Below are 24,602 nucleotides of genomic sequence, written 5' to 3' on the forward strand. Positions count from 1 at the left end.
TACTACAAAATGTAATCCTTATCACTTTCATCAGATTACATTATAATTATGTTAAGTCAAGCAGCTTCTTTCTTCTTCGTTGCAAGGTGCCTCGTGAAGAAATTTGTTGTGGGGGGAAATGAAAATAGGGTTGTTCACCAATTTTTTTTTACTGTCTTAAATGAAAGTACACACCGAGGGGATACCGGCGACAGTTTCAGCGCTTTTCTAATCAAAAATTTAATCCTAAAAAGGCTAGGCGAAAAGTGTGGAATCCGAGGGCCGGCTCAAACGCTCCGAAAGCGCACGAAGGTTGCCGAAGGCATGCTGACGTCACACACAGCGAACTTCTCGCGGAAGCCGTCAACCCGGTCGAAAAACCTGTGATCCTGCGTCAGAGAAGAAACAACGAGGGTGAAAATAGAGGAAATTAGGAAGAAGGCGTATATATATAGCGGCGCTTTCTACAGCTTTGTAATTCTACCACAATAAGAAATCCGGGAAAACGTTTTATAACTGTGCCTCTTAATTCTCGTGTGCGAAGGAAATGGTTAACTGCAGCAATGCGAGATGACCAAAAATATCAACGGCAAGATATCTTATTATTGCTGTGAAGATTCTTTTAATGTTAGTGTTAAATTTATACTAAATGCCAGCATCACAACGTCAGTTTACGTGATATTGTTTTACTTGCGGTCTTCCCAAATAAGTCGAACGGACGAAAAAAATTTTAATTTAAGTTATTTGAATGGAAATAATTTACGAAAGATTAAGAACAATGTTTATGCTACTATTCAATGATCACCGAAGTTAATTGATGCTAACATAGTCTTAGATTTTTAATACACCAAAGATTGACACACAGTAACCAAACATAATGTTTATTGATGAAATATTCTCGAGCACATTCTCAGCCGAGAGTTTTGGAGTTGGTGAAAACAGTAATATAACTGACTTAATAATGAAGCTACCCCTAGAGATACTTAGGAATACCTAATGATCCAATGTACGCGATTGATTTGCCCTCTGGAATATTTAAGATTGCCCCTAGATACATTTTCATCACCATCATCAAAATTCAATTAAATGACAGCTTGGAGAGATTAGGAGACCAATTACAAATCAGTAAGACAAGAGTTTTTCTACTATCCACGCAACTTTACCTCTTATTTCACATTGCTTAAAAAATTTAATATTCTTTCCGAAGCATAACAAACTTGATCTACCTTTGTCTTTTCAAGCCAATTACAGCAATGTACAGTATATAATTGAATGTTTTGAAATTCAAATTCGAAAACCCTCTGATCCAATATATCAAGCTTTAACATGGAGTGAGTATAAAAAATGTAATGCCATCAAGTATTTAGTACCTTGTGAACCAAATGAATTTGTAAATTTTGTTTCCCCTGGGTATGGCGGAAGAATAAGTGTCAAAAATTATTTTTCCTGTGGTTTCTTCTGATTTTTTGCTCAGGACAAACTCTTCCTTTCATAGTGTATATATTATTCTCTTTTAAGTTAGAAGTTACAAACTGCTGAATCGCCGTATTCTTTTCTGGCAGCGCTGAGATAGTTTTCAACCCTTATTAGGCCCATAATAATAGACCCGTAGCGCACCCCGATTTTGGACGGCCGGCAACATTCCAATAGTGAACAATGGAAGGGCATGGGAGCTTGCACACTGACCGACCGCGCACCGGCAATGGTAACAAGTCTGTTAGCTACCGGCCAATGCCACTGCGGATCCCCTGCGCCAGCTCAACAAGCAAACAACTTATCTTTTGACCTGTGAAAATCCGGCGTGTGTGCAAGTAGTGCTTCACCGGTAAAATATCGGCCGGTATTTTACCGGCCGTCCAAAATCGGTGCGTGTGCAAGGGGCCTTACAGTAACATTCACAAGAATAAATATTGACAATAATTCGCCATTCCATATCATGATTCAGACAAATCTGCGACGAACAAAAGTGATTATTTTATGATAATAGTTTCCTTATGTCACCTAAGTTTTTATAGGCTATAAATTATCAAAAGCCTTTAAAACTAAAAAACGAGCATTGCGTGACAGGGATTTGTGATATAATATGAAATGTACCCCTCGAGAACCATTTCAGCGTTTACTAGGGGATAATTCGAATAAAAATGGAAGCCAGGGCTGAGTAAATCGTAACAAAATTAAATATTTGATGGAAAATATACTCTTAAGTACGATTAACATATTTAACAGTGCTATAATAATTAATATGCATTGACTCCTAACTTGCCTGCTTGACTCCTTGAATTTCCGGAGCGCTAAAAATGTCATTACTGCGTATTTAGATTTTTTTCTTGTCTTGACCTCTTCTTATTCATGATAAAAAATGAGCATCAGAGCACTCATTTTAGGTGGGGTAGTAGAATTAGCCCTCACAAAGCCACAATCCGAAGGCATTTCTCACCACGGCATCCACAAATTCAAGCACGGCACGGATAACGGCGTTCACCGAAAGCGTGCAGTCAGCGAAGTAGCTGTGTGTGACGTCACAGCCATTCGAGCCTGACTTCCCGCCGAAACTGGCCGTTTCAAAGACGCACAAATTTCAACGGAGCACCAAAGAAAATGTAATGCACCTATTGCAGAAATTTTTTCACCAATGTGAATTGTTAGCCAAAACTCACCGTTAGCATCTACTTAAATGGGTAATTTCGTTTGAGGTTAACACCCCTATTGTAACCAATGCCAGATGACGGTTTAATAATCACCTAGTTTTTACCCCCAAACATCACATCCGTACTTCAACCGATGGATCGATGCGTGATCAAATCAATGAAGAGGAATTACAGCATAGGTCTTCTGCGAATGCTACCCATTGAAGATGAAAATTTAATGAGCTTCTAGAAGAAAATGACAAATTTAGATGCAATTCACGGTGTGTCTCAGGCCCGGTCCTTTGTGAAATCTATAACCCAAGTTTGCTGGTGAATGAAACTTTTGCTAGATTCCTAAGGTGATTTCGAGAAATTTTCAGAATCAGAACCGAGTGACTCCAACCTCTCCAACTCCAAATAACTGAGTGAGTGGGGGAATTAGTGAATAACATAAAAGGGTATGAGAATGTTGATGAAGAATACTTGAATGGGTGCTTGGAAAGAAACAAAAGAGAATCGGTATTTCATCAATGACGGATGCGGATATAATAAACGCCGCAGCCTCGAACAGAGAAGTGGGATAGGAAGGAAGTGGGGAGAGTGAAAATAGCGAGAGCAAGATGAGGAGAGTGGCAAGCTCATGAGCCACAGCCAAGCGCTCACACATATAAACAATTTGCTTCAATATTTGGAGCAGTGGGATTGAAATTACAATGATATTATTGCAGCAAAAAAATCCGCAGTCAGGTGAAGAAAGCAATCAATGACTTCTGAAGACAAACAAAATTAACGCACTATTCGCAAAAATGAATAAATGTTAATAATAATCCGTAAAAAATGCAAAAATAATTGTAAAAATAAAAGTTGAAAAATAATATGACAAAAATGTTAATTTTGTGTACACTGCGAAAACTTACAGAGATTATAAGGAGTTCACATAGTTTGTGTTTCCTGACTATTCATGCACACTCTCCCCATCATTCATCCAAATAATCAAGAGTCTACTGCACATAATTTCCTAGAAAAATAGGTGGTGCAAATTTGGGTGGCAAATTGAAAGAATGCTATGACCTAGAATCCTATCTGTAGTGACAATTTATTGATACTAGAGTGAAAATAATCTGGTGGACTACCTAAAGTAGTAGCAGATGAAATTTAATTGCCAAGGGTATCAAAAAAAGGAAATTTCAATAAATTACTAGTTACAAACAAAATATTTATTTAAAAAAACAATTTTCACTCTATAATTTAAACACTAACCATAACCTGATTAAAAATAACAACAACAATTTTGTATACAGGCATCCCCCGAGTTACGTATGTCTCGACTTACGTAAATCCGTACTTACGTAAGCGATAACCGTATTTCAAATGATTACGTTAATTTTCGAATGCGAGCGCGAAGAAGTAGATATTCGCTCGCACAACCTATGGTAGAAAAAATATCGAATAGTTATAGAGTTTTTCACGTGCTAAAAATAACAAAGTGACCCATTTTTGTCATTCCTCGAAGGAAATTTCATTAATTTCTGTAGAAAAATCGCTTATAAATCCTAAGTCAGCAATCAACGTGAAAATTTGCAGTTCTAGCGATGGATGTGGTGGCGTATGTGGTTGCGCTCATTTCTTTACGATACAACTTGTTATACAGCAATCTCTGAAGCGCCAACGCAAAGGTTCGACTTACGTAAATTTCGACTTACGCATAGTCTGCCGGAACGCATCTCTTACGTAACTCGGGGGATGCCTGTATAGGAAAATGAGCTACGCTGTTATCCCTGAGGTAACTTAGTCTAAAGATCAAAAATTTTGAATCCAAATACCATAAATTAATGCTGTTATTATTATAAAAGTAAAATATACATTTATTGCCACCTGAACAAAACAATTTTATCAATATAAATAAATATATGAACATATTTTACACTTACCCTAATATTGCAGTAAGCCCAGGGTTCTGATTTAGGATGGATTTCGTATACCTTCTTGGACCGCACCGCCTCAAGATATAACGCATGACCCTGTTTTAAGTAGATGACTTCATCACCCATTTGAGGGTAATAAGGAGCCTTGCGAGGTATCACCTCTGAAAGCCACTCAGGGGGCCTAAATGGTTCAGGAACCTCCGAAAAATAGCTGTTGCCATTAGACTCTTTGAGAGCAGACATTCTCGATCTTATCTGCAAAATAAAATTAAAAAGAAATGGATGTTAAACAATCAATGTGAAGACCGTATTTAATCAATTTAATATTCACTCAATCTCAATCATACTCATCTAGTTATAGTCTGTATACGTATTTAATTCATCATAAGATTATGAAATAAAAAAGTATTTAGGTCAAATATACAGCAAATATAGAGAATTTAGCCATTCATTATCCAACATCTTTTTGCCCAGCAAATTATGCTTTGCTCAAGTGCATGCCCAGTGGACTTCAGAAGAATTTTATAATGGAAGATTTAAAATTAAATCTTACCGTTCCTTTCTTTTTCACCGGAACCCTTTTAGATTTTCGAACTTTTTCCCCTTCATATTCTGAATCAGAGTTACTGCCTACGTCTACATCATCTTCATCCTCTGGCTCTTCTTTCGCAGCAGAAGAAGCAGAAACAGCTGAGCTGTAAGAGTTATTTTTCTTAGGAGTGACAGCTTTCGCTTTAGGCTTCTTCCGTTTTTTTCTACCATTTCCACCGGCAGCTATCATCATTATTTTCCGAGATCTGAAAAATAAAGTAGCGAAATTAAAATCAGGAAGAGAAGAAAAAAAGCAAGCTTTACCTCAATACATAGTAACCCCCATACGATGGTATGAAGAAATACATTGAAGCTATAGCTTTGGTCTAATTTTTTTGCCTGCTTGTAAATTACAAATTCCCTTTCAATTAATAAGATATATTGTATTTTTTTATAGGTTGACAAAGGGGCAAAATCAAATTTTCAATACTTTGGAAGTTATGAAAAAATAATTAAAATATAGTTATCTCCAACAACAGTGAGTCTTTCACAATGGAAAAAAAAATGCCGGCAAAAATGTGAAGGCTTTGGCATTGCTAAGTTAAAATATTAGCTTCAGAATATGTTTAATGATCGTTACTGGATTTTTAAATTTAATAAAACTGCAATCTGATGAGACAGCATTTCCCATTGGAAGAAGATCTGCGCTATGCCTTGAGGTGTGAGTTGTAGGGCTGGGTAGGAGGATTTCTATCCTTTGGGGTCTTTGGTGCGGGGATCTCCAATTGTTATGCTAGGAAGGGATGTGCCTCAAAGAACATGGAGCCACCCTTAGCCCACAATCAAAAACCACCCAATTAAGATGCCACACAATCTTATGTGTTTTCCAACTGCTATACTGCCTCCTCTGACTTACATGCATAAGCTTCCGCCAATGAGTTCATCAGGCCTATAATTGAGTCTCTTGGGTGGCGGATGGAATGAATGGCATCACAGAATTGACAGAATGGGTGGAATGCTAAGTATCTAGGTCATGGGTGGCAAACCTCGGGGTGATTGCATGCTGAAGTTGACATGAGAGTAAATTCGCTTGACTAGCATGCCAGCCCCTCAAGTGAGACAGAGTTGCTCTACTAGCACCACGCCCCGATCCATACAATCCATAAAAAAGAGTGATTCACTAGATGATTTTCAGCCTTCCACGTATTCCAAGTAGTACCTACTTGTAGGAAGTTTGATTTTGGTAGAATAACTCAATTGAAAATATGAAGCTAGTTTCAAAGAGTGGCCATCATAAAAAATTTGAAATAATTGGATCCAAACTTTTAAAATGCACCATATATATCGGTAAAAACTAGGTAAAAGATTTTTTCCTTCAAAATCGGATGAAGCTTTCCCTCTTGAGCATGGCTTGAACTGATATGAAATGGACTCTAATGAAAGAGGGAGCTGACAATAACTCATAGCCATGAATGGGCCCACCTAAGAGTTTATTTGATACAAAGACCAGAGGGTAGAAAGCAATAACTCCCTCAGTGAATGACAGCCTTGATTGACGAGGTCTGCACATCAGTAAGGGTACTGAATGTATTAAAGTAAGAGGATTGAGTGTATTATTGAAATGATCACCAATAACTACAAACCTTCTGGCAGTGGCAACAGATGGTTTTCGTTTACATCTTTTAGGTGGCTCCAGATTGATCCCAGCTTCAGCTGTCCAGTCAGAGTACTCCGAAGAGCAATCCTTTCCTCCTTTGCCATCACTGCTATCACTGCTCATACCATCTGAATCTGAGTCATCACTGCTGGACGAGAGGTGGAAAGGGTCATCCTCTATAACAACAGAAGAAGACTCAGGACTACTAGGGTCAGGTGCTGGATCCTCTCCATTTGCCCTTGTCCCTGTTTAAGTTAATTCAACATAATTAAAAAAAAACGTAAGGGGGGAAAGGAAGAGTGAAGGGTCGACTTTCTGCTCTTAACTTTCAAACTCTCATAAGAAAAAGATTGAATTCAATGTAAACCTTTCTTCTATTGCTCTTTTGAATTACTTTTACTCGAGATATTTTGTTGGAAATTTATATAATACCATAGAAAAAGGAATTAAGTCTTTGATTCTTTTGTTCAATTTTCTTACATGCTTTGCTTTCCTCATAATAGACATTTTTCATCAAAATGCATCCATGTTTCTTCTATTTCAGCAGTACAACTAAACCATGAATGCCAGATGTAAACATACATTCAAAAAATATCCAAAAGCAATTTAATACACTTCCATTTCTTACTATATTATTGCCACCATTTTTTTTTTAATTTCAGGTGGAATGGCTAACCTTAAAGAAGTATGAACTGAATTTATAGTTATCACATCATCTTTTCAATTCAGCAGGTTTCTATTGCGGTTTTAACTCATACAAATTTACTTCAAGTATTCATTTCCTCTGATTGGAATTTATGATCCAGTAAGCCATTCACATGCTATGTACTAGATTAAAAATTATATTCATGCCTGCAGTAATAAGTCTACACAGGGAATAATTTAATTTGAATATTGCAAGAAGACCAAACTGCACCTGAAAATTCATTATCATATACTTCCTCGTAAAATCCACAATTGGGCAGATATAACAGCACCAGTCATCAAGATAACTTAACCAATTAATGGATTGATTTGCTACGAAGGGGGAGATATATCTGCTGCCAAGTTTTTTTTATTTATAATGAAACTTAAGAATTATTTCTTTTGCTTGGGGGGAATTTATTGAACAATGAAAATTTTATGGTATATTTTACGTTTCACCCTTCAATTTCTTCACGTCCAACGATTGTCCAATATTTTAAAATATTTTGTACCACATTTTATCCATAATATCGAATAACTCTAAAGATGGGCAGGTAAAAAGGGGAAGCTGACGAAGTATAATAAGGAACTGAATCCAATAATGCACCATGCAGGTTCCAGTGCATATTTTTGAGCTTACCTGGTGCTGCAGATGACACCCCTCTCGGAGTCCGTCTCACAGCTGTCCCCGTTGACCTTGTAGCTCCATTTCGTCTCCTCGGGGCACCAGGAGCACTACTACCCGAACTGTCCAAATCTAAATTATCTGGATCCTGGAACACCGCATCAACAAAATCAGTTCTGAATTTAAGAAATAAGCAGAAAATTACCAAGCATAAAATACTGAACTGATAAATACCTCATATTCGCTAACATAAAGTCTTTCGGTGGCTTCTGTACCCCTTGTGGCTCTTGTTGTCCGATAATTCCTCCTCTGCTGTTGATTTCGAAGACGTTGCCTTCTGCCAATTACAGATTCCTCAGAAGCCCTGCCACAAACTTCTGGTGGTACCTCTGGACTCCTATTCATCTCTTGGTTGTAATGTTCTAATTCTAGTTCACTCAACGCCATGCTAAAGAAGATTAAAAAATGTAGGGGATTAAATACACCATAAACAACACCTGTAACACTAGCAACAAAATTGGATACATATAAACTACGCACTATTTATTATGTATGCTTTTGATTCCATTAGATGACAAAGGTGGCACTAGCGTCCTCTTGCTCCAAACGATGGGTGTATCACCTCTTTGCCAGTTCCCGCTTGATTGCCTTACACCTTCAACATCCCCACTTCGACGAGGGCCTATTCTTCCACCACCACCAACGATACCCCAAACTCCCAGTCTGGCAGCTACATTAGAAGGAAAAATATTCCATAAAATATAAAGAAATAGTTTTCATGCTGTGTTAAAAATACTTGGCATATTAGGCATAGGACATGACTCAACTTACATAAAATCCTGAAATCACATGTAATTCATAATTAAATAATTCTTCCAACAAGAATATAAAACTATATCATGAATACTCCTTCTTCTTGTGATCACAATAAAATAGCATAATGAAAAACAAATAAAATTCTTAAAACAGGGCTCACTGAATTTCACTCGCTCACTCAGTGATTCAACGCAAAGGTTTGTTTGAATGAATGATGGTATAATTCACCCCAAAATAAGAACAGCTCACAGGCATGTGAATTTCACAAATTCAGGGTAGAGGGAGCCATTTCCTTTCCCATTCAGAATTAGTCAAGGACAACCTAATTCTAATTATAAAATTTATATTCAACATGCATTAATTAAGCATCCATTAATTATGTGAGGCATTTAGGTGGGGAGGGGGTCAAGCCAATTCTTGCCCAATCTCACTTAAGAGAGAAGGGGGGACACTATCCTTGCATCAACAACTCCCTGAAGGCCGCGATACACGGTGAATGATCATGCTGAATGATCGCGTGATCATTCACAGGATCATGCGAGCAAAATAGAAAATATTCCAATTTTCACTGAAAGATCATGCGCATGACGGTTCGTTTGCAAATTTTTCCATTACACATGGTGAATGACTTTATTCGTATGATCATTCAGCATAATCATTCGCCATGTATAGGGGCCTTGACAACATAATATATCAGTATTTAAATATCTAATTCTAACAATCAACTGTAATCAACTGCTCCAAATGATTTCCTTTTCTGCTCAACAATTTATCTATCCTTCCATCAACAACTCCCTGACAACATTAACACATTCAGTGCGGAGCACATCAATAGACGTGGTGACGAGTCTTCCGATCATGTGTGTGGCTTTCAGCAAGCTTCCCTCTTTCAAACAGTGAGTGTCGTATGTAAAAAGCAGTATTTGAACGGAAGTTATGGCGCAGAAACCTCCCCCTATTTTTCATTCTTACTTATAGGGCTGATTTTGATGACTTTGATGAAAATAGGGCCCGCATTGAATGTGTTAAATAACAAACATTACAAAACCAATCAGAATAAACTGTTCCAAATGAAAACTGATTGAAATTACTCTGATCACAGTCAAGCCCATCCTTCCGACTTCAAACCATTTAGGAATATAATTTTAATTCATATTATCTGAAACTCACCACTGCGTGGAGAGAACAGAGCCCTTTGCAGGGATGGCTGCATGTGAGGAATCATCACTTGCAGCTGCTCGTCTGGGGCTGGCTGGCCTGGACCACCCCTATTCCCCACAGCTATTCTGAGCCGCTCTCCTTCATCCTCCTCCCCACTCCTGCCCTCCACATCTATTTGCTGATCCATCTCAACAGCGTACTCCCGTTGTTGCATTAGCTCAGCTATCATTTGGTCTATGTTGGAACGAGGATTTCCATTGTTCTCCGAGGGTAGTCCCTCAATAACCTCTTGTTCACCTGAGGAATGGAAAAAGTCACAACTGAAATATGGCCAAAAGTTTATGTTACCACTAGGGATGGAGAGATCCAGGATTTTTTTTTCAGACCAGATCCTTGACATCATATGTCAGATCTTTGTTTTCAGGCACACTATTAATTGCATGCAACAAAGTTATTAAATGATCAATATTTACTAATAGCTATGCAGTTAAAGCAATGCCATTTAATGACACCTAACATATTATTTTTTTCTTATCTATTTCAGACATTACCAAGGACGAAATTAAATTTCAAATAAAAAATAATTAACCGTGATAAAATATTGCATTTAATGCATAAAAACTCAAAACATGTACCAAATACTAAAGTGAGGATTTAAAATGCTGAAAAATTTCAAATTCAACTAGATTGCATCAATTATATTGCAGTTTATATGAATAAAGGATAAAATCAAAAGATTATCAATTTGTGAACTTATAAACAAACCGATATAGTTTATCACACATAAACAGGTATTGGGAGATTTTTGAATGCAAATAATCTGTGACTTACGCGTGCCTAGTGGCCGTAGGCAGAGACGCTCCTTACTTTGTGAACAGCCATCACATTTGCCATAGACAATACTGAACCAACAGAACACTCAATCATGAGTAAAACATGAAAAGAGAGTGAGATTAGAATTCTGATCCTTTAACTCCCTCTTATTGGATGCATCGTCTGCTAAACGATTTATTTAAATTTCGGCATCAGAATTATTTTTTTTCAATGAATTTGGATCAGATTTCTTTATTTTGTGAAAAAAATTTCTGCCGACATTTGGATTTGACCATCACACGTAGAAAGTAATGACAGAAATAGTATAAAAAAATTAAGGCCATACATACCACCAGCACCAACCAAAATGTTGGGAATGAGTTGCTCATCACGACAATTGTGACGTCCAGGTACAAGACGCTGCATGGCAGGAGGATGTGGATTTCCATCAATGTCAACTAAGAATGGAGGAGGCATCAAGTGTGGAGCTGTTTGCGTTTGCTCATCCAGAACCCAATGGTTAGAATCTCTGACAAGAGGCCGATAGTCAGTGTGAAAGAACATTTCCTTGGGCAGCTGAAGCAAAGAAAAGGCATGGGATTATTTTTACTGCACAGGTGAGCAATACGGCTCTATGAGCACCAGTACATTACTTGCATCATCACACAAAAATATCATACATTTTTCATTCCATAATTTTTAGCCACAAAAAATACATACAGTAGACTTGTTAATACGAACAACGTTATTAGGAAGTCCTCGTTATTACGAAGCAAATTGTTGGTCTCGACAAAAAGGCCTATCCAAGCTATATTAAAAGAAACTTTATCACAAAATTTTCGTTTTTACGAAATTACGAACCTCAATACTGATCCCGGCAGCTACAAAATGAACTTTATTACGAAGTTCCACACATAAGAAACGGCATTTAGGTGGATATTCACTACCTTAAGTTTTAATAATCGCGCCACGTTTAAGTTCTTCTTGTGTACTGTGCCTAAGAGCGTCAGTTATGGCTCTTTATTCAGTTTACACGCAACATCATATACAGTGCAACCTCGATATAACGACACCCTACGGTGCACTAATAAACACTCGCTATAGCGAATTGTCGCTTAACCGGAGGTGGAGCAAATAATAGCCAATATACCTGTTGCGAACAGATATACAGGAACAGGAGTGGTGCGGCGACAAATAAACATCTATCCGATAAACGTAAGCATAAATCCAGACGAAAGGCGATGTTTTTTTTGCATCACTAAATTTCCTTACTCAAACAACGACTAACTATTCAAACAATTTATAAGCGCCGCACTGAATAAAAATCATACAAAGCATTGTTTCGTCAATCATTATGCCAATGCACAACCGACGAAGCCATTTTTCTATGCACTTAATTAGTTCATTTACGTGATCATTCTATTATTTTGGTATTTTCCACTGAAAACTCAAAAATTAACTAATAAAACATTATCGCGGTTATTTAATGCCTCAAATGTTTCCATTGGTGTATGTTTATTGTTTCTGTACGTTAAGTGGCAGTGAAGTGAAATAACGCATTCCATTTTATCTACAGGCGAAAACGGTGGAAGGTTGTATAACGTTCCCGCCTTGGAAGACTTTTTCTATCAGATAATGTTATATCTTCATCATCTATGGTAAAAAGTTTGCTAAGCTTGAAAAATGATGTGATTAAAATTGCCGTTGTTGAAAAAAAGTTTCTTTTTGAGTGTTACGCTCGCGACGTATTTGAAATAATACACCGAGTTTACCACGGCACTGCAAACGAGAGTTAGTTCTGTGAGTTCTTCCAGTGGCCACCAGGGGACGCTCGGCTACCCACGTGACAAAAGAGAGCGCCAGTTCGACTCCGACCATTGACGCGAATAGTTCACCCTTGTAAATCCGCAACGGAGAATAAATACGTCCATCCGGATAATTCACGCTGGGTATCATTGTTTCGTACATCCTGCATCATCGCTAAGGCGCACTACCTACCTTTAGAGGCATCATTGCAAGAAATATCTCATACTGCAAGGGTTTTGTCGGGGAGTTGTATGAAAAAAGTTCCCTTTCGTCTATGTTATATGACGCGGGGAATACTTCTAAAGATACTTATGATCGGTGTCCTTTCTTCCACGACTTCGGGTTTACACACAGGCATCACCAGCAATTATGAGGGGAGATAACGCTTTGGTGCTTCGTATTAGTATAATCAACCTTCCGCACTCTAAAAATTCTCGATTCGCAATCTATCCCTAAAATACTCCGCTTCAGGCTTGGGCGTAGCCCGTTTCTCAGAAGTTCCCGCAGATTTGAGTGGGCAAAACCACCCGAACAAAGCTCCTTATAACTCTTCATCGTCTGCATTCCTTGGGCGCTTTTGTTTTTTTTTAATTGTGTAGAGCGAATAGAAAGATAAATTAATTTCAACACTCTCATATTACTCCTTTATTTTCTCGCTTAGACGTGTTTGGTGTTTTTTAGGCCATGGTGACTGCCATCAAAGGCTTTCTATTCACGCAACTCACGGACGTGCGGGTATGCTGCCGACTGCTTTCTGCCGCCCGAGGAACAAAAGAAGATCAAGCATACACGAATGCTTATGCCACAATATTTTCACCAAAATTAACTACTTATTTCTCGAACGACAGTTTACCACATAAATTTGAGACCGAGCACTCCATTAACTTCATTTCTAACAGATCGCTAGCAGTTACAGAGGTTAAGGAGTCTTGCAGGAATATTTCTCGGGTTTCCCACCGGATGTCGTATCGGGTTGTAGTTTCCAACGTTTCCATGACTAAGACCGTCATCGTCATCAGGGGTTAATGTTGAGCCAAGTTTTTTCTCCGGTATTTATACTAATGAGGGCCGTTCAAGTGGGCCCTGATTGGTCCTTTGTGAATTGGGGTGATTTATAGTGATCGATCACTGACTTCCACGTATTACTTAACTGGAAGCCTTTGTCTCTGTTTAGGTTCTTTTGGTGTATGTTGATTTGTATTAAGGAGTGTTAAGGAGTCTTGATGAAAGTCTTCCGGCGGTGAAACCCTCGCTATGGCGAGAGCCACCACCAAAAGGGTCTCGTAAAAACGAATTTTTTAACACGCTTATTATAGGGTCAATTGACGGTGCATCGGCTATCCCTCGTAATAGCGGGGGTGACGCTATAGCCCGTACTCGCTTTAACGAGGTTCCACTGTAATTAGCTTCATTCCTCAGGAGTCATGGTGACCCTCTTATAGCCGCTCGTAAATTGGATGTACAGTTAGTCCTCTTCCCAAACACATTCGATTTACAAATTTTCAGAGATATGAGCATTCAAAATTTTCAAATTTCGAATTTGGCCCCTTTCGATTTGGCCGTTGCTACATGGTTTGGCATTGTGGAACTCTTATTGTGGGCACAATCTGAACAAAGTGCCATTGAATCCAGTGTGAATTTAGGACCTGTTCAGCATTTCGCCCGTTCTTAGTCACCGCGGGGAGCTATATTTTTGGCTCCGGATGCACTGCACGGCCAGCTTGATCAGTTCGTCACAATCGTGAGTTACTGCGTAAGTGTAATACAGTATTGTATTCTGCAGGATAATTGTACTCCTCGATTCCTTGCATACAGTCCAGCCAGTGAGAGTTGTCCGATGACGGCACAATAGGAGGGGTGGATAACCCTGCACCAGCACGATTTACAGCCAATAGCTCTACCCCAAACATACCTCACACCCTCGCCTAGTCATACAACGTTGACAAATGCATTAGGAACACTGAAATAAGCCTGATCCACCAAAACAAGTGATTCTTTCTCCAGGTCCTTAATGCTCGTCGACCCTTCTGGCTCCTTTCTTCACGGAACCCTTTATAGACGTTTCCCTTTCCTACCTGGCAGCTTTGTCCCCTACCCAAACCCAGACCATTCTGCCTATCATCGGACAACTCTCGGCAGCCAGACTGCAGGCTTACCAACTTAAGAACAAGGTCTTGGGATGCATCTAGTTCGAATATCGGTCTTGATTTATTCGGGAAGATATCAACCATCGATTGTGTCATGCCCTATTCTTCTGTTGAGAAACTAAAATGAATTTTCCTGTTTATATATATTTCTGCGTAACTTAGTCGCGTTTATAATAGACTGTTTTTTCTTGATGATTCCTAAAAGAAACGTTCATACGAACTTTGTTATAACGAACCTCCGGTTTTTCGGTCCCGTGAACTTCGTAATAATGAGAGTCTACTGTATTAGCAGTAATTGGATCAATATTCATTGATTGTAGGCTAAAGCCATGATTAATGGGAAATGATTGTTTTACACAATCTACTACAAGGAAATTAACACGGATGATTAATTATACGCCAATAAAATCATTATGGACTAATTATAGGCAACACAATCACTTCTGTCTAATGAATCTCAGCTTTCTGACTTAAAAATGATAAAGATTCACAAATAATTTATAACATCAAACCATGGACCAGAGACCATACTGCATATAAGTTAAAAACATAACTAATCATAAATAGCAGTCTAACCTTTCTAAATCGCTCATTTGATCCAAACCCGAACAACAACAGGTGGCCATGGGAGTCAGTGGCTGCCATAGACTGACCATCTGGTGACCATTTTGCGTCAAACACAGCTCCATGCCCCTGACCCTGAAAGAATTGAAGTTATCGAATAGTAAATCAATACTTAGACAAGTACACTAGTTCAGAATATTTGACTGGTATTTAAGGAACATAAACATCTGTTTGAAGGCTAAGTAACAAAAACAGACTTTCTTAAAATACCCATGCCTATTTTGTTAATTTTCAATAGAGCACAATACTGGCATCAGAATAAAATTGCCACCTGACCACCATAGGTAAAAATGTATGCGTGCAGCTTTAAACTTCAAGATGAAGTAATGTTGGCTCCTTTTCTGAATCCCAGTATTATTCATTGAAATTCAGAATCAAACCTTACTTTGCACTCCTCTATTGTGCAGTTCCCTCTTTTTTGCACAAATTTAATGAAGACAATCAATATCTCACATGAGTAATGCTGCTTTATTTAACACTTTTATTTAATTTGCACTTCTATAAGCTATATACCTTCAGAAGTGTAAAATACAAGTTTCACTGAATTGGGGACACTGGGGGGGCCAAGAAACAATACTATGTAGCAATTCTATAGTACACTACCATCCCTTTTAAGATATTGGGAACAAGATTCATCCAGGTTTTTTTTTTAAATCTGAATCGTTACAGGGGTCAACAAGAATGCAAAAGCTAACTCACATCTAAAAATATTATCAGTATCTTAAAAAATAGCCACATTAAACTTCTAGCAACCTAGAGCTCAGAGAATAGGTGAGAAATATTTAATGAAAACTGAAAATCATCAAACAAAAAATTGAAATAGGAGGCAAAACTTCATTTTCTGATCATTCTATAATGCTAATTTTTTTCTATAGATACTTAAATTTAGGATAACTAAAAAAGCATGTTGTAAACTTATTCATAAATCAAGATTAACCAATACCTGTATACTATTATAATACGATGTTATTGGAGGTCCTCCTTTCAATATATCCCACACAAATATGTTTCCATCATGGCCAGCTGACAGCAATACACCAGGATCAATAGGATGAGACTCTAACACAAACACTTCTTCCTCATGAGCCTTAAGTACATGGACAAGAGTGCCTACAAAAAGATCAAGAAAAACATTGAAAACAACTGAATAAAGGAGTTTCCATTCATACATCAATGCAATAATGATTGGGTTATTGATTCAATTGAGAAATTATTTATTCAACATAAACAGTGTGTACTAGTTTCACAACCAGTAAGTCAAAGGTTTTTCTAGGTATTAAGTACACTAGCATGCCCCTGACCCTGAAACAGTTCTTTCTGCAAAGCTATGAAATTTCAAATCACGAATCTAAGTGTATTAGCATCTCAAGTAGACTGAAGTCTTTTCGAGAAAACATTAACTGAGGCATTACAACTAACTGAAAAACAGGCTGAATGGTTTCTTTGAATTTCCAACCACTTGGGGAAATTTTTGAAAAGAGCATTTCATGGCAGAGGCTCACAGAATGTCAACCATTGTTGTAATAAAAAACATCAAAAAGTGAACATACTGCACCCAGATTTTATGACCCAAAATTAAAAATTTTAATGATTCCAATACTAAATCTTTATACACTATAACACACGGACGGGAATATTATCAATTGGTGCATTCTAGAGTATTCCATAATAATTCCACCAACTCTATAGTAATAGGAATTTTATTCAGCTAGGCCATAATAATAAAAAACTACCCCGAAACCGATAAGGGGGCAGCAATAATATATTAATTAAAAAAATTAACTTAAACAAAGATTAAGTATCAAAAAGAGGTACCTGAGACAGAATTCCAAACTTTAAGAGAGTGGTCATTGACAGCTGTGATGACCCACTGATCGGTCAAATCCCAGCCAACCATAGTGACTTTCAGCTTCACTTTACCATCATCAGCTTCTTGGTCTCCACTACTACAATGAAAGCAAAAAATAAAAAATTAAAGCTCAATAAATTCCAAGCTACCTAAATGAAATTATCATGACATGAATCAACCAAACGAGATTAAAACAGTAACAAGTGAAATTAGGCAAAACTTTAAGAACATCATTTTGTTTTTAATCTAATCTCTAGCAATACTTTCCAGTTTTCCTAGTTTAAGTGGGATCAATCCATATCCAATCACCCAGATGGAGAGATAGAAGCTAACGCTCATTTACATACCCTGGCAATTTGGTGTTCATTTTAAGGCGCATGGGGACCCAGCGTTGACGCTGGAAGCTCCAGATAATTGCAGTGCCATCCTTGCTTCCAGAGACAAATCTCAAACTCTTGTTAGCCCACTGGATCGAGTCCACCCCATCAGTATGTGCTTCTTCTTCCAAAATTCTAATAGGACCATCATCCCCAAACATATTGTACACCCTAGAACAAAAGACATGAAAAAGAACGTCGTGATATGGTGAACTTATATCATTGATGAACATTACCTTTAAATATAACGAACTCTATGTACAGGCGGTCCTCGACTTTCGTACAATTCGCACTTTCGTACATTCAAAATTGACACCTTTTACTCGACTTTCGTACGCTAAATTCGGACTTTCGGACGCTGGTCCGTAATTTTTTAAAAATTCCCGCCATGTTTATTGCGCATCCCAACATTCAATTGTTTCAAATTGCAGTATCGGCAGTATATGCGAACAATATGAACGTATATAATGAAGGAAATTGTTGGTAATTGACTCTGATTTAGGTGATTTATTTGGGAGAGAGACTGCCTGCTATAGGCTCCTTTATCAAGAGAAGAGGAAAGCCTTCATTGAAGATATTTTTCAAAAGAAGTTGACTAGACATCATCGAATAGCTTTCAATAAAACTAGTAAGACCTTCTTTTTAATTGTGTTTTTTCGTTTGAGTGCTGTTTAATTCATGTAAACCTTCAGCAACGATATTGCACGAAATATCACCCGAATTCCGATTGTATTTTGTCTTTTTTGAATAACATGCGGAATATACGCGATCACGAATGTCACCTGCCAAATATCGAATTTTGGTGTAAAAATTAGACGGTATCCAGAGTGCGGGTTCAACGAATACATTTTTTTTATGCTACTTGATATGTCCTTTTATTTATAGTGGACGTAATAAGTGGAATGTCAACTTAAACGCCAAGAGGAAGTTTCACTCGATAGCCATAACGGAGTTCTTGTTTTTTAAACTTATATTTGCATTTTCTGCGTATTTTCGAAATAAATTAGATGATTTGAGGAGTTTTATTAATACATTATTTAAATTAAGTCAATTGAAATGAATTCCGTGAAAAAAAAGGTTTTAGTACGTAAATTCCGCTCTTTTGGAACGTAACCCCTAATTAGTATGGAAGTCAATGGTTCGACTTTCGTACAATTCGACTTTCGTACAAGTTTTCGGGAACGCATTGTGTACGAAAGTTGGGGACCGCCTGTATTAGATATGATCTCATATCTCAATTATCAAATCATTTCATAAAGAAACTATTTCAAGGAAATAATTTATTATCCAATTAGTATGTTAAATAATTATTACAGACCCTACAAAGGACCATTTCATAATGCAACATGCTTATTAACAAGATTTTCCCCATGGATCGCAACCAAGAGATTGACCGTGATACTTGCAGCCAAAAATATAAGGAGAAATCTGGATTGCTAATGAATAAATATTAACTAGGTTCACTTACCTCACATGATGATCAGCATTTCCAGCGGCTAAGAAAGATCCTCCACAGCTGAATGAAGCACAAATCATTTGCGCTTGACCAGGCCGCATCCGTTCATTGTACTGTATTGGTTTAGGCCTGCCAATAAAATAATTAGCATCACTTTTACATCATATAACAAACATTACAAAAATTTGAAACTAGCATTTACGACCCTAGAAAATCTTCAGAACAGACCAGAACAAGAATAACATCATGATGCCACACAAGATGAGGAGACTAACGGACAGATAGTAGCTCAGAATTTTTGAAACTGGCTCAGTGATTTTAGTACAATTGACTATTACAAAGCAAATATGAACAGGTTGGAGAGTTTAGCAGAACTGGTTGGTAAAAGTTTTTTTCAAACCTGGAAGTTGAATCCTCCAAAATCTAATAGAATCAGGCAAACATTTATATTTTTTATTTTTTTTTTTTTAATACCATTCCACAGAAAACAGCACATAAATGCCTTTTACAGCAGGTTTTGCAGAATAGTTCAACAATTACAGATGCACATACCAAAGGAATACACCTCGAAGGTGACATTCTCTAAAATCTAATAGCATCAGCCAAACATAATAAGTCATTGCAAAAAAAAACAAGTAAGAGTAAAGTTTATTTCTTGCAAACCTTAAGCGAGGGATTGAAAAGTCATACACATTAAAATAGTATGCCTGCAGCAAATTTTATTGTGACATTTAATTCTTAAAACATGGAAGACATTTTTCAAATGAAAATGAAATTGAATAGTATTTTATTCATCCACAATTATAATGCTGGTTAACAAGCTAATGAAAGACATAAACACTTTTTCACAACTACCTCATTTCGTCATCCAAAGCAAATACTGCACGGTGCACCATGTTCATGTTTTATCATGTAAAATTTCATAAATTTTCCAGTCACCAATATTACTCTGTAGCTGGACAATTTTTCAGGTTGCAGGTTCTACATATGCATAATGTATTCCACTCTATAAACATCTGTCATTGCTGCAGTACATTTAGTTTTCTGACTTGGACATTTGCTATAGGCACAGTAAAAAGGGTAAGGGGAATGTATACTAAAGTTGCACAAATGTGGAGAGATCGTAAGCAAGAATATTTTTTTGAATAATGGAGAGAGAGTAGAGAGGAAATTAGTAAAACCTTACCACAGATATTCTCCATGATCAAATACTTAAGATATCATTTGAAGAGTAGTTACGGAAGACTCTCGTTAATACAAACAACGTTATAATGAAGTTCAAGTTATAACTAGGGACATGTAAAAGTCGCAAATGCTATAACGCGAATTCTGGGGTTTTCCCGCGAATACGCGAATTTCGTGTTAATTGCGATTTTCTCCAATTCATGGGCGATTTTCATTAACTCAGACGCGATTTTCACAATTTTTCCTTCTGCTCATGCTCCTCCCACGAAATTATTTTTCGAGGCATACATTTAAGCCGTAATTTTTTCACTGCATTGGCCGCTTTCCAACGCGACGAATTTCCATGGGCCGCCCTTCACGGCACAGCGCCGTGAGATGTCTCGTTTGAAAGTGGCCTGAATTTCACGGAACCGTGCCATGAACGGCGGCCGGCGAAAAGTCGTTGCGTTTGAAAGTAGCCTCAAGGTAGCACGGTGTGTATTTCACGCCATAAACTACTAAACTACATAGAAAATTCATGGTTTCCACAAAGAAACACACTCGAGGAAATAAGGCTACTTGTTTGTCCGGAGGATGTCTAAACCGCATTCACGATATCTACAAAGTAGTCAAAATGCCATGGGAATCTGATGGTTGACTTAATAAAATTACTGGAGGGTTCAAACTATCCAAATGCTCACATTCTTTAAAGAGTTAACCCTTTCGCTGCTAATGACGAAAATATGCAGCAGGAGGTTTCTTGACCCGGGAGACGAAAGGCGAAAATTTTCGTCTGAGATTTTCCGACGCAGGCCTAATGCTGAAAATACGTTTCCCTGCTCTCCTCCTTTTATGACATTCGTGGGTTCGCAAAGTCTTAGTTTCGGGACCCAACACAGGCCAACACCATGGACTGGCAAAATATGTAACTGCCGAAATCCGGAAGCATGAACCTAGACCCTCATCTCTTATTACCCCTCTTTGTGGCAAGGGACCGCAGTCATACAATTGTTCATTCAGTTAGTTTGCGAAATAAATATATGGTTCTTTCTCAAAACATATAAGCTAAGAATTGAAATCTTTGTTTTTTGGCAGCGTTTACAATTTTTAAACGAAATTCTACCATAAATATTAACTTATATCTCGATTTCAGTATAAAATCAACATGGAAATTGTTAATGCATTAAATTCGTTAAAGCTGACGGTAGAGCTTCATTCAAAATTTTAAAATTCTCAGAATAAATCGAGGAATTCAATTGCAAGTCTGCAATTTACGTGCAAGCAACAATCATCCATATAGCTGATTCACATAAACAAAGCATGAGTTGACAGCGAACCAATGCCACTGGTAGGGTTATTAACTACGAAAGGAGGGAGACCAACTACCCTCTGAGTCCAAGATAATTCAAAATGCCCACCAGGAAGGATCAGAAAAGGTTGGTGTTGAGTGTGTTTGATTATCTGCAAGACCTTTCTTAACAGATGTCCAACATAAATGCTCCACACGGAGGGGACCGAAGAGTCTCATGGAGAGCAGTCCTGCATTCATGTTAAGGAGAGAACTCCACCATTTTGAAAGAGTTAAGACAGTTAAAAATGAGCCTCGAGAATAATTATAAGAGTACTTTTTTAGATAAAACCACTTATTACACCTGCAAAACATGAAAACCTCTAAAGCAGCTGCTGCGAAAAGGTATCAACCAAACTTAGTTCTCTTATGGTAGAAGACCTAAGCAGAAAAATAGGTATGTATTTGAAAAGATCTCAGTTTTTGATCCCAAGAAGTTCCGTCTACAGACATGAACCCTGACTTAAAAACAAAAAATTCATGGACTGGAATCAAAGGAGACAGAGAAGTTGATGTTGGGAGAATTACAGAAATTACTAAAAAAGCAAAATTTCCGGGGTTCAGTGGATGTAATTAAAGCAATCCAGGAGCTCAATAGTCTGAGACATCGTTTGCATATAAGTGCCTTTAAGCAATTTGGATCCCTTCTGCAAACATGGACTGAGAAAGATTTCTTTCCTGCTATAGCACTGTGTTAACAGATAAGAGAACAAATGTAAAAGATGACAACTTGATCACAATAGCAATATTTCATTTGAAATTACAGGCATTTAAAAGTAATTTCTCTCTATGTAAGCTAGATATATGTATACACGAAGGATAAATATGTGAAACAGGTGAATTCAGTCAATACTCCATGTATATTATTGCTTAAATTATTCCCGGTCAATAATATCCTAAATTTAGGGCAATGGGTGGGCCACTGGAAGGATGGCTCTTAATCAACACCAATTATTTTGTCGTTAAAATAACACCGATTTCAGAGCAAAATAACATCGCTTTTGTAGAAAAATAACACCACTTTTGGCTATAAAATAACCCCACCTTTTGCATGTCCCTAGTTATAATGAATCAAATCGTTGGTCCCGACGAGAAGGCCTATGCAATCTATAGTAAAGGAAATGTTATTACGAAATTACGAATCTTAGTCCCGGTCCCGCCGGTTCCAAAATGAACTTTATAACGAAGTTCCACGAATAAGCAACAGTTTTAGGTGGATATACACTATGCTAAGTTTTAATAACTGCACCACGTTTAAGTTCTCCTCGTGTACTGTCCCCAAGAGCGTCAATTACAGTTCTTTATTCAGTTTACACGCAACATCATATAATAAGCTTCATTCCTGTGGAATCATGGTAACCCACTCATTACTGCTCGTAAATTGGACATTCAGTTAGTCATCTTCCTACGCACATTGGATTTACTAACTTTCGGAGATACGAACATTAAAAAAATTCAAGCATGCTCAAAATTTCAAATTTTGCACCTTTGGAGTTTGCTGATGCGACTCAACATGGCGTCTAGAGGAACTCGCACTTTGAGCATAATCTGAACAAAATATCATTTAATCTGGTGTGAAGTCGGAAACTGTTCAGCATTTCGCCCATTCTTTCTTCCCACAGACAGCGATTTTTTTGGCTCCAGCTACGTTGCAAGGTAGATCAGTTCATCTCAATCCTGATTTAATGCACGATTGTGATGTAGTGTTGCATTCTGCAGGATAAAAAATCTCCTGGATGCCTTGTACAGGAATTTGCTTTTTTTTTTATATATTTACGCATAATTTCATTGTGTACATTACACATTTGACTCTGAAGCTATTTCACAGTGCGACTATCGTTACAAGAGACTGAAGAGACAAGAAATGTTGACCAAGTATATTTTCTTTTCTTTCGATTATTCCTAAAAGAAATGTGCATAAGAACTTCGTTATTATGAACCCCTGGTTTTTCGGTTCCGTTAACTTCGTAATAATGAGAGTCTACTGCATATGGAATTAAAGGACATTAGAGCATTCTCCATGTAAGCTTCAATCTTATTTTGTAGATAAAAAATTCCTCACTAGTAAATACAGCTAATATACTGAGAAATATGAAGTAAAGATCATATACATAAATAACCCTGCAATGCATTGCTATCCAACACATATACTAATTGTAAATCATTGATAACCTGACGATGTATTATTTTTTTTAAATCATGAACTCATGAAACAGTGAAACATAAGTAAAACTAGCATCCTTCTAAGAAAACTTTCAACCCTCATTGGGAGGGGGAAGATACAAACGCACAATGAAAAATCAAGACAAATATAAAACTCACAAAAAATTTGGTATCTCTTCAGCACGACCACCAGGATGGTGATAGCTCCAAAATGCAACAGACCCATCACTACTACTCGAGATGAGAAAACGAGTACCATCAATCCTTGGGCATGGGCAAAAATGGACAGCTGTTATCATTCCAGTGTGTCCAGTCAAAACTGCCACCTTAAGAAAATATTTTGAGAAAGTTATAAAAAAATAGGCATAATAGAAAATTAAACATTCACATTTGATTTAATCAAGTTCACTGGGTACTAAGAATAGTTTTGAGAGGTTAATGCACGTACGTAGTGCCTCTCTTCCTCTCCAGTAACCTCTTGAATATTAATGACTTCATTGATCAACAAGGTACATAACTTTCTACTTTCAAATTCTCAGATTTACAGCCTTAAAGGTATGATTTTCCCTTACTTTGTACCAATAAATCCCTAAATGTATGATTACATATTTACAGCCCTAAAACTTTGCACCAATAAAAAATAGTGAAATAATAGTCCAAGTAGTAGAAATAAAGTAACAAGTAGGTGCTAACCTGTACCATCCAGCTAGGATGGCATCAAAATACTCGCCCACCTTGTGACTAGGATGCAGCATGTTAATTTATTATTTTCATCTTTTTGCTGTACCCGAGTTTTTCCCAGACTGCTCAGACTCCCCCGACCAGTATGCATCCCAGTTAATAGACTGAT

General features: G+C 37.4%; 1 protein-coding gene across 4 annotated transcripts in view; it reads right to left on the reverse strand.

The window, feature by feature from the left end:
• Positions 1-24,602, reverse strand: part of LOC124169772 (bromodomain and WD repeat-containing protein 3-like) — a 56,510-nt gene that overhangs the window by 20,725 nt on the left and 11,183 nt on the right. For 2 of the 4 annotated variants that reach the window (XM_046548504.1, XM_046548502.1), the window contains exons 9-22: positions 23,912-24,078; positions 19,090-19,206; positions 17,592-17,792; positions 17,211-17,341; positions 16,339-16,505; positions 15,348-15,470; positions 11,169-11,394; positions 10,015-10,302; positions 8,569-8,758; positions 8,263-8,476; positions 8,044-8,176; positions 6,706-6,964; positions 5,085-5,328; positions 4,538-4,786 (exon numbers count right to left, since the gene is read on the reverse strand). In XM_046548504.1, coding sequence (XP_046404460.1) covers positions 4,538-4,786; positions 5,085-5,328; positions 6,706-6,964; positions 8,044-8,176; positions 8,263-8,476; positions 8,569-8,758; positions 10,015-10,302; positions 11,169-11,394; positions 15,348-15,470; positions 16,339-16,505; positions 17,211-17,341; positions 17,592-17,792; positions 19,090-19,206; positions 23,912-24,078 — 2,709 coding nt within the window. The remainder of the gene's footprint in view (positions 1-4,537; positions 4,787-5,084; positions 5,329-6,705; positions 6,965-8,043; positions 8,177-8,262; positions 8,477-8,568; positions 8,759-10,014; positions 10,303-11,168; positions 11,395-15,347; positions 15,471-16,338; positions 16,506-17,210; positions 17,342-17,591; positions 17,793-19,089; positions 19,207-23,911; positions 24,079-24,602) is intronic. The other 2 variants (XM_046548503.1, XM_046548505.1) reach the window with 2 other exon arrangements.

The sequence above is a fragment of the Ischnura elegans genome, chromosome 12, assembly GCF_921293095.1.
Source record: "Ischnura elegans chromosome 12, ioIscEleg1.1, whole genome shotgun sequence".
NCBI classification, from domain to species: Eukaryota; Metazoa; Arthropoda; class Insecta; order Odonata; family Coenagrionidae; genus Ischnura; species Ischnura elegans.